The 14,142-nt window shown below is 44.7% G+C and overlaps 1 protein-coding gene across 1 annotated transcript in view; it reads left to right on the forward strand.

The window, feature by feature from the left end:
- MAP3K3 (mitogen-activated protein kinase kinase kinase 3) overlaps window positions 1-14,142 on the forward strand; it is a gene marked incomplete at both ends in the record, with an annotated part of 28,760 nt that overhangs the window by 1,987 nt on the left and 12,631 nt on the right. The window contains 5 exons of the mRNA XM_084275349.1: window positions 18-107; window positions 3,056-3,096; window positions 6,785-6,884; window positions 8,071-8,184; window positions 11,606-11,726. Coding sequence (XP_084131475.1) covers window positions 18-107; window positions 3,056-3,096; window positions 6,785-6,884; window positions 8,071-8,184; window positions 11,606-11,726 — 466 coding nt within the window. The remainder of the gene's footprint in view (window positions 1-17; window positions 108-3,055; window positions 3,097-6,784; window positions 6,885-8,070; window positions 8,185-11,605; window positions 11,727-14,142) is intronic.

Consider the following 14,142-nt stretch of genomic DNA (forward strand, 5'->3'; position numbering starts at 1 on the left):
CTTTTTTTTTTTTTAAGAAAAAACACAATGCCAGCAGTCCCCCCCTCCTGGGCAGCCCTGCAATAACAAACCAGTGTGCCTCTGCAGTGGAAGAGAAAAAAATTCCGGTAAGAGATCTGTCTCCCTTGTCCATATTGGCAATTCTAAATCAGGCTGTTTTCAGGGTGTGTCCAGTGAGCTTTACGGGGTTCAGGTAAGCAGGTGTGGGAGGCCAGGAAAGCCTTTCTTTGCTGACTGTGTTGTGATGTAGCAGTACGATGCACCTCTCATTGTAGTGGAAATAATGCTTGAATTCAAAGCAGGGAATTGAGAGGCATGATGATGAGAAGGAAGCAAGTATTCCCATTTCTGGTACGAGAGGAGCCTGCTGCAGTCTGTTGGGTAACGAACTAACGCTGGTCTCATCTTCATGGGATTCAGCCTGCTTGTGAATACAGAGTGAAGACCCAGATGAGAGGGAGTCAAACTGAAGCTGATCCAAGAACAGCAGTGATGGGGACAGTCTGGAAGGACTGGTTTCAGTGAAACTGCAATAAACCTTGCTTCAGTGAAGCAGGGAAGAGCTTTTTGCAGGTGCCTGAATAGAGGCAACATCCTTAGCAGGGAGGATTGTTCGAAGATCCCCAGTCCTGTGTCACATAGAGAGAGGAGTGAGACTTATTTGGGTCTGGGGATGTGAAGTCTCCAATTTCCAAAAGAAACACTTTTCTAAAGGTTGTAAGCAGCCAGGTCAATACCTTAAACTTTCTTCAGTTTCATTCTACATTGCCAGAGACGTTTTTGAAGAGGAAACTATTGCATTGACTTTCAGGTAGAAAGGAAGGACAGAATAGTCTGTGTGCACTGCATAGGGTTGGCATGAAATGCCTGAATGCAAAAGCAGCTATTCCAGTCAAGAATTCTTTGTCCATCCCTGTTTTTAAAAAATTAAATCACTTAGATTAATATTAAACTGGAGAAGTTGCCTATATTGGTAAACTAACTCTTTCCACTTACATCCTTGTTACAGGCTTAAGCTTTTTGGAACAGGCTTTAGAGTTCACGTCTGTCTCTTCCTTATGCTTTGCCTGCTCCTAATCCACTTGTTAGCTGGGACCTGGGATTTCCTCAAATGTGCTGGACAAATCTGTAGACAGAGGAGTAGACAGTCCTTTCCAAATCACTTTGAAGCATAAATTCAGAGATGCCTTAAATCAGAATCTCTAATCGTTATTTATGATACCGCATCCCAGACCTGGAACACGAGAGCACCAAACTTGGACTGGATTTCCTGCTCCTCTCTTAGGACAGTTTATGAGAGTTGCTTTGAAAAGCGATTTGTGTAAGATGCAGTGCTTTCAGAGGAAACAGTGCTGGATGTTTAGCTCCTCCAGGTTCCCTTTGAAGTGTCAACACTAAGATCTCTTCAAATACCTTCTCTTAGGGCTTGGAAAAATAGACACGAGTGGCCTGATCCTTCTGGGAACACTGTCAGGAGATGGGTGCCACCTGCCACCCCTCCCCTTTGTTACACATCACGGGTCTGGGAGTGTGCGATGCGTTGAGAGGTAACAGCGAGGTGAAGAAAGGTTTCCAAGGAACCCTGAGGATCTCTTAGTGTTGTCTAATTATAACTAGTGAGGGCTTTGTGGCTTAGCTGTTTCATGTCTTAATACACATCTTGGGGTCAGAAATTGAATCCAAAAAATGGCTTCAGTTTAGTCCAAACAGTGCTGTTCCGTTCCCTTAGACTGGGTGGCGTGGTGTAGCCGTCCTTTCCTGAAGATCCATAATGCCTTGGGATCATTCCTCCATCCTTTGTGTCTAAGAAACATCAACACTTGCCTGGTGAACATCTTTTCTAGTTTATTATTCCTGTGCAGTTTGTGGCATTTTTCCTTCACTGTTAATTAAATGAGTTCCCTAGAACTTGCTACATTTTGCTGTCATTCTGGAGTAAGTTCTTTCTCTTCCCCCATCCGAGAAACCATCTCTGGTGAAGTGCTGTGAGTTGTCTGCCTGCAGACGACTGTTGTTCTGGTTGGGAAGCTCATTTGCCACGCTAATCCAGTGCCTCCAGGACTGCAGCAGGAATACAGTGTACTGGCAGTGACTGCACACGCGTCCCTTTGAGCTGCATTCTTGACCACTGGGCCTGCCAGATACTTCCTCTAGCTAAAGAGCATTTCCTGGCCATGGTTTTTTTGAAGTTCCTAGATGTATGATTGCCTATTGTCTAAGGCTTTCACAGATGGCTTAATCTATCCCAATCACATAAATTGTGCAGCAGAAATTGAGTCTTATCAGAGCAGATTTTTCCCTTTTATTTTTATCTTTGTGACCTAAATTGGGATTTGAACTTCGATCTCCAGAGTTGAAAGTTCAACATGATGACTCTTCCGTGCCACAAAGCATCTTCTGAGTTTACAGTGCAATGCACAGGTTGCACAGTGGGTGCTTTTAGCTGTCTGCCAGATACCATCGATCACCCTGTGCACTTTAAAGGTGTCCCATAGTTAACTCCTTTGTAACTTCATGGTTTGGGTTTCAGGGGCTGCTTCCATGGAAGAGCAGAGGTTCAGTCAGTGCCTTCAGAAGAAGGATGTAGCACGCTGCCTGCACCTCTCTGGTTTTGCCTGAGAGGGAAACACACTTGCTCTGAGGACACACAGAGGGAATTAGCCCAGTTCAGATGAATATGCAGTTGGACTCAATTTTGGACTTGTACTGTGGAGTTTAAAGATGGGTTAATTTTCCCTTCAGTTAAGGTGTGTTTCCATATACTCTGTTTACATGACAATTAGTACAAATTTTACCCCTTTCCTCCTTTTTCTGCATTAGCAGTTCCCCATGGTGCCACGTTCACACATCAGCCACTTGTCCACAGTTTGCTTCAGCTTCCACAGAGCAAGTCCCAGACTTAATGTTCAGGTTGGCATTGGAGGAGCTGATGCCTGCTGCAGCCACAGATTGACCTGCTTTATGTTTGGACTTTTAAAACCACCAGTATGATGAAAATCATATAATTTATGCCAGAGTTTCATTGTGAACTAACAGCTTGCTCTTTCTTCTGCAGAACGATGTAAGGATAAAGTTTGAGCACAATGGAGAAAGGCGGTAAGTCTGTCTGCACTGCTTTGATTCTTTGCTTAGCAGAATTAGTCAGTCATTAGTAATTTTGGTTAGAAGCTTTGTTGGTTTCACTTTCCTTGTTCCAGTAAAGGCAACAGCAAAACAGGTCTCACACAACTCTGTTTTGTTTAAAAATCAGCATGTCATACACCACTTTGGTTTGGTTGCATGTCTATTTGTAAGTGAAATTCAGCCTGATAGTCTTATTTCAGATGGGCTCCCTATTTGTTGCATTTAACTGAAACCAAACAAAACGGATCAAATTAGTGTCATTCTTTTCTAGTTTCTCACTTCCTGATGACCTGTTGCTGTCCTGCTGTGACTGAGCAGCAGATACAGCAAGGGAAGATGTTTTCACTGGTCTCAAGTTTGTTTGATATTTCCTCTGATACTTGGCTTTGAAACACTTCTTTTCCCAAAATAACAGAATCAATTGAATTTACTGTTTTGGTGTTTGCAGTATAGTTGGCAGTGGGTAGAATTGCCTAGACATGGCACAGTAGGGCTCAAACAGCCCCTCACATCATCTGATGGAGAGGAACTCTTGGTGCTGTTACGGCTGTTCCATGGTCCTGTGAACGGACAGGAGGAGCTCTGAGCTTGTAGCTACTTTACAGCTACTCTTGTAGTAGCTTAGTGAGGGGAAAAGGGATCTTGATACTACAGTCCAGTTTCTTTCTTCCTTTCTTTTTGCTGAAGAAGTGAATTGAATTGTGAGCATGAATTTATGTGCTCGTCTTTGCCGACGTCCTGTGAGAATCCTTGGTTTCCCCATCCCACAAGTACTTTGAACACGTAGTAGCTCCTGGTTTGATGCTAACACGTGAATTTGAAGTTAATAGTACAGCACTGCGAGCTGTGTGTAGTGAGCCTAATAGCCTGGTGCTAGCAAAGGCTGCTGGCTGAGCCTCCGAAGCTCCTCCTTTGTCAGACTAGGGGTTTTTGTTAGAACACAAAAGCAGAGGGATTCTTTGTTGGTAAAGCAGTCAGTGTGACCTGTGAAGTTTTCATTCACCCAAGTCCTGTCACTATTAATCTGACTTGTGGTGTTCAAGGAGAAATTGTGGCAGTGGGGATGTACTGCCACCTTTGTCAGCCAGATCTGCTCAGTGCTCTGCTGTGTCACAGGCAGGGTGCAGAGCACAGCAGAGCCAACTGTGCCACATGCCACAGTCCCTTGTGATACCGTGTTAGGACGGGAGAACTCGGAAGCAAAACCTTGTCACAGTCCTGTCCTCTCACATGGCTCAGAGCGTTTGAGATGGCACAGAGCTCAGGGGAGAAGAAAGGTGGTTGGGTTTTTTTCCTGAAGTAACATTAGAATGAAAAGGTTGATTGTGTGTCAGTCTAATTATGCAGTTACGCTCCCCTGCATTCCCCGTTCCCAGAGCGGTATGCAGTTACAGACAGCAAGCTTGCACTGAGAATGTAAGTGTGTGTGCTTGGTTTCAGAGGAGCTGCCAGATCTAACCACAGGTATTTAAGGTGGTCAGGCAGGAATGGGCTCCTTAAACCCTCCAGTCCATGACTTTGTGTTAGAAGAGTGCGCAGAGTTTTTAAACTAATAGAATTTGTGGCACCTGAGAACAGCTCTGCTTTTTAATGCCTTGAGTGTAGAATGGAAGTCTTTATAAGGGACTTCAGCTCAACTGAGAGCTAAATTAGGTTTGTGTGGTGCCAGAGGACTATAATTTCATGGATGGGTTTCTTAGTAATATGTAGAAAATGTTATGGTGGGCTGCTTTTAACAAGGACAATTATTTCTCAATAGCTGAATGTTGTAGGTCTGGGAGCAAGATGAACCCTTCCTGGGGAGGGGCTGAGGAAGTCAACTAACACCAGAGCTGTTTGAACAAAAGCTGCATATCATGAAAGGGCACCAAGTGCTGGCAAAGCAACCTGTATGGGTGTTTTGGAAACAGCCTGTTGCCCAAAGCATCCAGCAAGAACTGTGAGCTTCCCCAGAGGTGATTCAGCATTTCACTGAGCTGAAAGAGTTCCCCCTGTGAGCAGGATAGGTCTTGAGTTTCTGTGGTCTGGTCACGTCTTCCTATTTCTGCCTGATAGCAGAATTGTTCAGCAGTGCTAAGGATCAAGCTTTTTTATGGTGGTGTTTCAGCTATGAGGAAGCTGAGTTGTTTCTAGTTGCCCCGCTGGGGTAAGCAGCTTTCAGAACGATGGTGGCTGGCTGCTCTGCCCCACAGCTGTTTGTTTAACATGCTGGTGGAGATGGAGCCTGATCTCATGGAGGCAGATGGTGAGAATGCTGGTTGCAGGAGCCTGAGGGCAGGAGCAACCAACCATCTGGGCCTTGGGCAGCAAAGAGATGAAAAGTGGGTTTCCGAGCAGTAGACGTCCTTGGTCTGCTAGAATAGTGGGTCGTGAACTATATTCCTCTAAAATGAACAGCTTTAGATGCTTTGCTGGAACTTCATATTATGACTTTGCCTAAAGCAATAGAGTTTCTATTCCAAGGTAGGCAAAACAGTAATAAAAACCCAACAAAGGAAACTATGCCATCACCTTCTGCAAAGTGTGAGGTGCCACAGGGATCCCCTAGGACGCGAAGCCTGTTGCTGGTTTGGATTTCTTGGGGCTGTTTGAGTATGTGAGTCTGAAACTGCTGCCACTCAACTGTTGGGGAAGCTGTGGAGTGCTGCACTGAGGAGTTGGTGTGTCACAAGGGCTGGGCAGATAATCAGAGTAATTTACACCTGGGTGTATTTTGTGTGTCAGTCAGTTGGTGAGGGTGCACGTTACCTTGGAATAAGACTTGGAGGAAGAGGCATAAGTACAAGCCTGATCTGCCTTACATGCTTATTCTGTGGGAATATTTGGAATTACTGGATGTCAGCTAGCCACTGATATTCATCTGAAGCAATATTTAAATTTTTATCTATTAGGCTTATAATTAAAACCAAAAATAGGCAGTTTATTTAAATAATGCCATGAGTGATAAAGCATTGCATGGTTACAGTTAGATTTGACCAGAACTCTGAGGAGAAGCCACTGCCATGGTGCACAGGGTTTGAAGGAGAACTGCAGGAGCAGCCAGTCTGTGATTCAGATGTTTGAGTGTGCAGAGGGAGCTACTGCCACAGACCACCTTTGGGAAAGCAGCTTTTCAGATCCCTTCGTGCCGTCCCCTCGGGAGCTCAGGACGAACTCTGCTGTGGGAATGTTTGTTGAAACCTTTCGGCTGGAACGCGATTTGGAAATTTTTAGGGAGAGAGTTTCTGAGTTCAGATACTGGAGCAGTTAAACCAAATACTTCTTGGTTCTCTTGGCCCTTTGCAGCTTTTAATTCAACTCTCACTGAATGTATTTGTTTGTGTTTTGTGCCTGAGGCAGTATTCTTCAAGCCAGAAGTGCACAGGAGATTTGTGGAAGAAATGTATTGGGGAAAGGATATTTTTCTTTCCAGGGAGAAAGGCTTTCAATTGGAAATCTTCAGTTGAATGTTGCATTGTGACAAACCGTTTGGAAATGGACCAGAGATCAAGAATTCCTTGCTAAAATAATTAATATCAGTTCAAATTAGAAAGATTCATTACCTACCTGCTTGAGGATGAAGAGAGAACATTCAAATGTGTTTATAACAGTTCAACTGTCTAATCTGATTGCACTGTCAAGTACATCTCTGAATTCAATCAGTGATTCTCTTCTGTTCCAGAATTATCCCCTTTGTCCGTCCCGTGCGCTACGAAGACGTGCAGCAGAAAGTGAAAACAGCCTTTGGCCAGCCCCTGGACCTCCACTACATGAACAATGAGGTACAGAGCGTTGTATCAGCACTCGGAGCATGTAACACGCTGGGCAGCACCTATGACGCCTCCTCCCATCCCAGATTTTGTACCCTGAATTCTAATTTTCAGTCCTTCCCTCTGATACGAGCCCTAGTTGGACCCCTCTGTTCCAGAGGAGAGCGTGCAGGCACTGGCAGAGCATCACACTGATGTGTGTGGTACAGACATCAGCATCGTGCTTCCTTACGCTTGAATTGTTTGGGAGACTCTCTTGGGGTAGTAAAAAAAAAGAGGTATTTGAAGTATTTTCACTGTTGAAAGCAATAATTGCACACACACAGAGCCTGAGGACTGCAAGCAGTCCCAGAGTCACTTCATCTGCCTGAAGGCAGGGCCAGTGCTGTTTGTGTGTGCCCACTGACCATCCAGCTGTTTGCAACACATTTACCTCCCGTGGGCTTCCACCCTTCCTGATTATTGCCCAGCTATTAGGTGGACAAGGGGAGTTAGAGAACAGGGAGCATGGGGAGTAGCATTTGTCTCTGAGAAACAGCATAGTTCCTGTTAATAATTGAAAGTGCTTTGTTGGCTTTCTCCCTCTGGCCACGCTGGGTTTTCCTTGTTTGGTTTGATTTTGTGGTGGTGGTGCCCTGCCACCGGTCAGGACTGCTTCCCTGATGAGAGCTGCAAAGCCCCTTTCACCAGGAAGAGTCAGACTAATGTCTTAGTAACACGCGTGTTTCAGGATGTGAGCGGGCTGTAGAATAGAGAGTGTCTCAGTGTAACTCCATGGGGTTACTCGTTAGTGACCTTTAAATCCTTCTCTGAGTCCCTCTTTCAAAGCATTAATCATCTTTGTTCTAGTCTTTACCTGAAACCAATTTTTTACTGGATTGTTAGGTCAGTGCATATGAGCCCAGGCAGTCAGGGGCCTGTCTCTGACTCGTGCTTTGCAAACAAGTTCAGGTAACAATGAATATTATTGTGGGTGCTGCTTTAGAGCAATTTGCATGGGGTCAGTGTGGGAGAAAGGCTGTGTTAAAAAGCACACTAAGTATTGCACTGATAATTTGTGGAATAATTGAGCAATCAGACTCCTATCTTAAATTCCTTGGGCTCTTTTTCCAGGTGTTTGTTTAAATAGCTGTTGTGGAAGTAAACATATTTTTTCTGTCTTTGCTAATGATTTTTTTTCCTGTTCTTTATTTTGCAGCTATCTATTCCTTTGAAAAATCAGGATGATCTGGATAAAGCTGTAGATCTCTTAGACCGAAGCTCTAATGTGAAAAGCCTTCGAATATTACTGCTGTCTCAGGACAGAAACCATGTAGGTAACAACTTCTGTAATTGCAGCAACATGAAGGTTTTTACCCTTAAGTCTCAAACGTGATAGTGGCCTTACCTGAGAGCATCAGGAATAAGTAAAGTCACTCTTCACAAATGCCTGTGTTTATCCTCTTTGCCTTGGCTTAGCTAGAGGGATCTCTTCTTTTCACCTGTCTTTCTTTTCCTGGCTTCAGCAGCCGTTCAGGCAGTAAAACATTGCAGCTTTTTAAGCTGCAAGATGAGAGCCATTTTATATCAAGGACCCAATGATTGTATTCAGAAAACACTTAATGAGTTTGGTTCCCAGAGAACTTTTTTTACCTTTGATTAATAGCAGAGTGTTGAAAATGCATGTAATTACCTTGCCTTGGAGAAAGCACAGGCTGTCCTTGAAGACAAGCTATTAGCACTTCTTTTTTTCCTGGGTGAGAAGCCCAAGGGCAGCTCCCAATGATTTTTCAGTTTCATAGCTTAATGCATTGAATCCAGCCTTACCCTGGAGAAAACTAAGTTGCTTTTAGCTAGTGATGCTGTATTCATGCCTAAAATGAGTTTGGTTGTGTCTCTGCTCACTTCCCTGTACCACTGGTGGCCATGGCAGTGGGTGTCAGTGTAGCTCACACTTTCCAGCAGAAAAGATCATAACATGAGAAGCAAGTTTTTAAGTCACACTCCCAGAGCTGCCTGTTCTGGACAGTGAATTGAAGTGCGAGCAAAGAGGGCAAAAAGAGTTCAGAAGTTTCCCTTAGTGCTGATCTGGGACTGAAGAACTTTGTTCACTCAACCAGTGTCTTCATTTTTGTGTTTTTTTCCCCTCATAGAGCTTTATGAGCCAGAGACCTTGAGAGCTTAGATATTTGATTTGCAAACTGTCACATTCTCTTGAAGAGTGCGACACAAAAGGCGACTCTGCCTGGGAAGCCCTGTTGGTAGCACCTTGTTGGTCTTGAATGTTCATCCCTAGTCAAGTTCTGCTCAAACTCTCAAAGTAATCGCACCTGTAATGCTTGAAACTGTCAGGAGAACTTAAATATGCCCCTTGCTATTTTTGAATTTGATAATCCATGTTAATAGAAATACAGAGACCTTCAGGAGTGCTGACAGCCCTTGCTCAAATGACTGGAAGCCAAGAGCTGGAAAGGTGTAGGAGGGGATGATGCTGTTTCTCATCCTGTGCCCATTCCCTACATGTTTGATACTGGCTCTTCTGAAGACAATACTTGGCAAGAAGGCCTTTGGTCTGACCTAGTGTAATCAGACAGTGCTCTGTGTTGTCAGGAAACAGTCTGTAAAAGGTGGCCTCAGCTTTTGGTATGACACAGCAAAACAATCCCCTTTTACAGCCCTCATAATTCCAGTGTCTTCAAACTGCAAACCAGATGTTAAATGATACTATCTAAGCTTTACATAAGCCACCTACAGTAAACACTTAGTAAATCTCATCCCTACACCAGCCAGCTCTGTGGTGTTGTCCTTTTATTAGCTGTTTTTTCCTCTTTTGCTCAAAGCAGAAACAAACAGCGAAGTCTTCAGTAAGTGCCACTGTTTCCCCCCTCTCCTCTGACTTCCTCTTCAGCTCTGAGTTGCCTGAGAGGAGAGCCCTACATGTGATAAAGCAAAAGCCCACAAGTCTGAAGGAGGTTTCTTGGCTGCATGATCTCATCCCACTGAGGGAGCGGGAAGCATTATTTTTCCTGAAGTACAGGATGCAGATTTTGTTTTGGTTGTGCTCTTTTCTTTTTCTGGGGATGGAAAGGTAATGCCATGACTCTGGCACAAATGTGTCTATAAACCAAATTAACCTTACAGCAGTAGCTGTGTGACTAGTACTGAGAGCCTGCGTGTGTGAATAGCGTTTGGATTAATTTCCTTGTGCCTTTTTTGTGGCTCATTTGTGCTTTCTTTTCCCAAGCAGCTCACTACTGTTGTCAGTCCTTTCTTTGTGTTTAGAAACTAATGGGAAGAACTGGTTAAGTTGAACACCTAGAGTACTGAAGCCAGGCTGGCCACATAAATGATGTGAGCTCTGCACCCTGTACTCAGCTCCCGTGAATCTGCTCACGGTAGAGTTGATGTAATTTAAATCAGGCTCCCTCCTTACTCTGCCAGGGGTAAATGCTTAATAAATGAGCAGCTGTCCTGTGCTGTTTGGTTGTGTGGCCTCATGGCGTGTTTGCCAATCCTGTGCACATAATGTTCAGAGGCAGAACATTTTTCCTTGGCATCTCTCTAGGTCTGTTCATGCCTACAACACAAGTGCTTTACAGGCGTTAGTTACATTCTGTAACGTGCAAGAGAAAGGGAATTTTATATCCTCTCACAAAGCTTGGGACAGCAAGATGAAAATGGAGACTCTCTGGTCGTATGAAGCATCTGCTTTGACATGCACAGGATGTCATCTGCTTGGGGGAGGCTGGCAGTCCAGTATTTGAGATGGGTGACCCTTCATGCACCGTCCTCAGAGCATTGGTGTCCTCTTCAGTCCTGTGTTTGGAGCCCGTGGGCCCTGTATCAGCCATGGGGAGGTGTTACCTGCCAGCAGCTGTGGTCTCCACTTCTCAGGGAGCACCCTCCACAGTCTGAAGTGGCTTTGCAGTCTCTCACACGGAGCTGTGTGTAAGAGCTGCACAAGGAGGGTGCCAGTTCTGCTGCCCGAAACTGCAAAACCCCACTGCAGGGCCTTGTCCCGCGCTGCAGGGCCTTGTCCCGCGCTGCAGGGCCTTGTCCCGCGCTGCAGGGCCTTCCCCACAACCCTTCCATCTTTCTCAACAAATGGGGGTGAAGTCCTTGACGTGTCTCCCATTGTCCCTCTTCCTGCTCTGAATGAGATGAAGGCACTGTGGAGAAATGATCTTTAATTAGATGGTGTCTGTTGAGGGAGGATGAATGAAAGCAACAGGCAGCATTGATCACGACATCTCCAATCTCCTTGTGCCCTTAAACTCCCACTTAGATGAACTGAATTGCCAGTTTATTTTTAGAGATTGTGGGGAGTCAGGTTGCTCTCTAAGTGCTGCTGGAAGAATGCAGAATTTATCTCTGCTGGCCAAGGTGGCCGATGGAACTCGTAGGTTCTCCCATGTTGTGGTCCCAGAGAGCAATACGAGCCCCCTCCCCATGGTTTTATAGGTAAATGCTAGTGGAAGACACAGATGGAGACTTGTAAATCCTGCATTCGATTTGAGGCTGGAGGGCAGCCTGCTCTACTTGTTCAACTCCTGGTTTACACCATAGTTGTAAAGCTTGCTTTTTCACTGTTGGTGTGCTGTGAAGTTAATAAGATCCCAGGCACTAGAGCTGTTTCTCAGCTACTTTCTTCCTACTAAACATAATGATGATTTTGAAACTTTGGCCAAACTGTTAGAGCACCTTGGTCTCATATTTAATTTATTCTTTATTTTTTTTCCCATTTTACCCAACAGACCAGTTCTTCACCCCATTCTGGACTGCCCAAACAAGTCAGGATTAAAACGTCCCAATCTGTGGGGGATGTGAACACACCCTACCAGCAGCCAGAACCCAGAAGTAGGCATCTGTCTGTCAGTGAGTATTTCTGCCACTTCTGCTTGTCTTTGTTTTGCAAAAGGTATCTTTTGGGCACCACTGTTTATGGTATACCATAACCATAGTGTTTAGGAAAGCCAGGAAAAATGGAAGGGTTATTCCAGGACAAGGCAGTTTGTTTCCAAAAGCTCTTAACATGTTTACAATGCAGTGTTTCAAAGTTCCTTACTAAGTTGTTGAACAGCTGAAGAGCTGCTAAGGGGATGTCCCAAAGCCAGATTCATTGAGGTTAGAAGTTTGGAACGCTTACCTGAGGTCCATTAAGCTTTTTATTTAGATTGGCAATTTCTCTTCATGCAACCTACATTTGATTTGATTTTTATTTTTTTTTTATGTTGGGCTTTGGAATCTGTCCTCACTCCTGTAATCAAGCATTTTACTAGCAGATTACTACTGCATATCCAACAGTGCCCTACGTACCGAATTCCGTAACCTCTCACTCTCTGAGGAATAGAGCTCAAGGCTCATATCAAAGGTGACTGGCAAATGAGAAAAGGCAGAGTAATATATATCTTTGATTTCCTTTGTGATTCTGTAGCTGAGCTCATCTGTAGTGGGAAGGTCCATGTAAGACTCCTGTAATTTTTCTAACTTCCATCTCTGGTGGATTTGTCTGAGTCGCCCCAACTTCTATGTTACTCTATAACTGTGTGGTGCTATTCACACCCCTGGTGAAGTCTGCCAAAGCTGGTAACTTTTTTAGATGAAAAACTAAAACTGAAAAGGCTTTGAAGACTAATGGGTTAAAAAAAGTATATAAAAAGTCTATGGTTTAGAATCTGGCTTCTTGGTATGGAACTCCATGAGCAGTGAAAGAGCAGGTGAGCAATTAATAGGGATCTGTGATGTGAAAGCTAGAGCCTGAGAAGGTGTTCTGAGGAAATGACTTTTGCTTGAGGAGTGAAAAAAGCTAAATTCTGCTGGGAAGGGCAGCAGAGGATGGCTGTGTTAGTTACAACAGCTATTTTAGGGCTTGTCAGACCTCATGCTTCGGATGGCAGGTGCTGCAAGTCACGAGGACACTATCAGGAGTTGCTTTGTTTCCAAGTGCTAAACCAGCTCCCTCTGTGGTTCAGTTTCATTAACTGTGTAGACCTGAGGTGTGATCATGACAGGGTTTTAGGTGGTTATTTGCAATGCAATCTTAGTGTCAAATACCAAATCCTGTTAAACTGGAGCAGACAGTCTCTGTAGTGGAGGGTCTAAACCAGCGTCAGACCCAGGCTGTTCTGACCAAGGATCAGAGGCAGCTCGGTAGAGGATGACTTGAGATCTACAGCAATAGTTCTCAGTACCTGATTTGTCCAGCAAACCTGCTTGTATCCCATTTAGAGCCTGCTCATCCCCTTTTATACAGCTCCATTACACACAGCAGGAAACAAACAAAAGAAGTGCTGAAAACTTGTGTATTACGTGACCAAAACTGGGACGAGAAGGGATTTCCCAGCCGCTCCAGTTTGAAGTGAATATGCATAAAGAGCAACATTCCAAGGTCCTGTGAGGGGGGCAGCAGTCTCCATGCATATCTGAACACAGTATTTCTTTTTTCATAGACAAATGCCAAAAATATTTTATTTAAAAAAAAAAACCTTTCTCCTTTGTTGGCACTTTAAGGTATCCAGATAACGATGCCAAAGCCTGTACAGAGTGTCTGTCACAGGCTCACTGGATGTCAGGGGTTGGAAGGGACCTCAGAAGCTCATCCAGTCCCACCCCCTGCCAGAGCAGAGTCACACAGACTAAACCCCCCAGGAACATGTCCAGGCATTTGAATGTCTCCAGAGGAGGAGACTCCCCAGCCTCTCCAGGCAGCCTGTCCCAGGGCTCCTTCACAGGTCCCTTCTGTATCCCAGTTGTACAGTCTCTCTCTTCCTATCCCAGCATCTTATGGATGCTTCCCGATCAGCCTGTCATTCATCAATCAAAACAGCATTGGTTTTACTTTCTGAACATGCCAAAGTGCCAGACTGTTGTATTATTAAGAGGCCCAGAAGGGTTCCAGTTCTGTCAGAGGTTTGAAAGCGATTTGGCAATAGCTTGGTGTTAAATCAGTTTCTTCTCCCTTCTCTTTTCCCATCTTTCATTTGGAAAGGAATGTCCCCCTGTTTCCTAGCATTTCAGTCCTGGAGACATTCCTACCCGTGCTCTGTCATGCAATGGGGGTGGAAAGCAGCGTTCAGCAGGAGCTCCTCAGGTGCAGGAGACACATCGCGTCGTTCCTGTCTTTCAAGTGCACGGGCCCCAGGCCTGCTGTCCCCAGCTCCGAGTTTGGGAGTGAAGAGAACTTCTGGTTTTAAAAAATAGAGGAAAAAAAGAAGAGTTGCTAAACATTCTGGCAGCACTTGTGTTTTTTCCACTCGCTTCCTTTGATATGCAGTGATTTAGTGCTGGCTTC

This window comes from Gallinula chloropus (assembly GCF_964237585.1).
Source record: "Gallinula chloropus genome assembly, chromosome: 26".
Classification (NCBI taxonomy): domain Eukaryota; kingdom Metazoa; phylum Chordata; class Aves; order Gruiformes; family Rallidae; genus Gallinula; species Gallinula chloropus.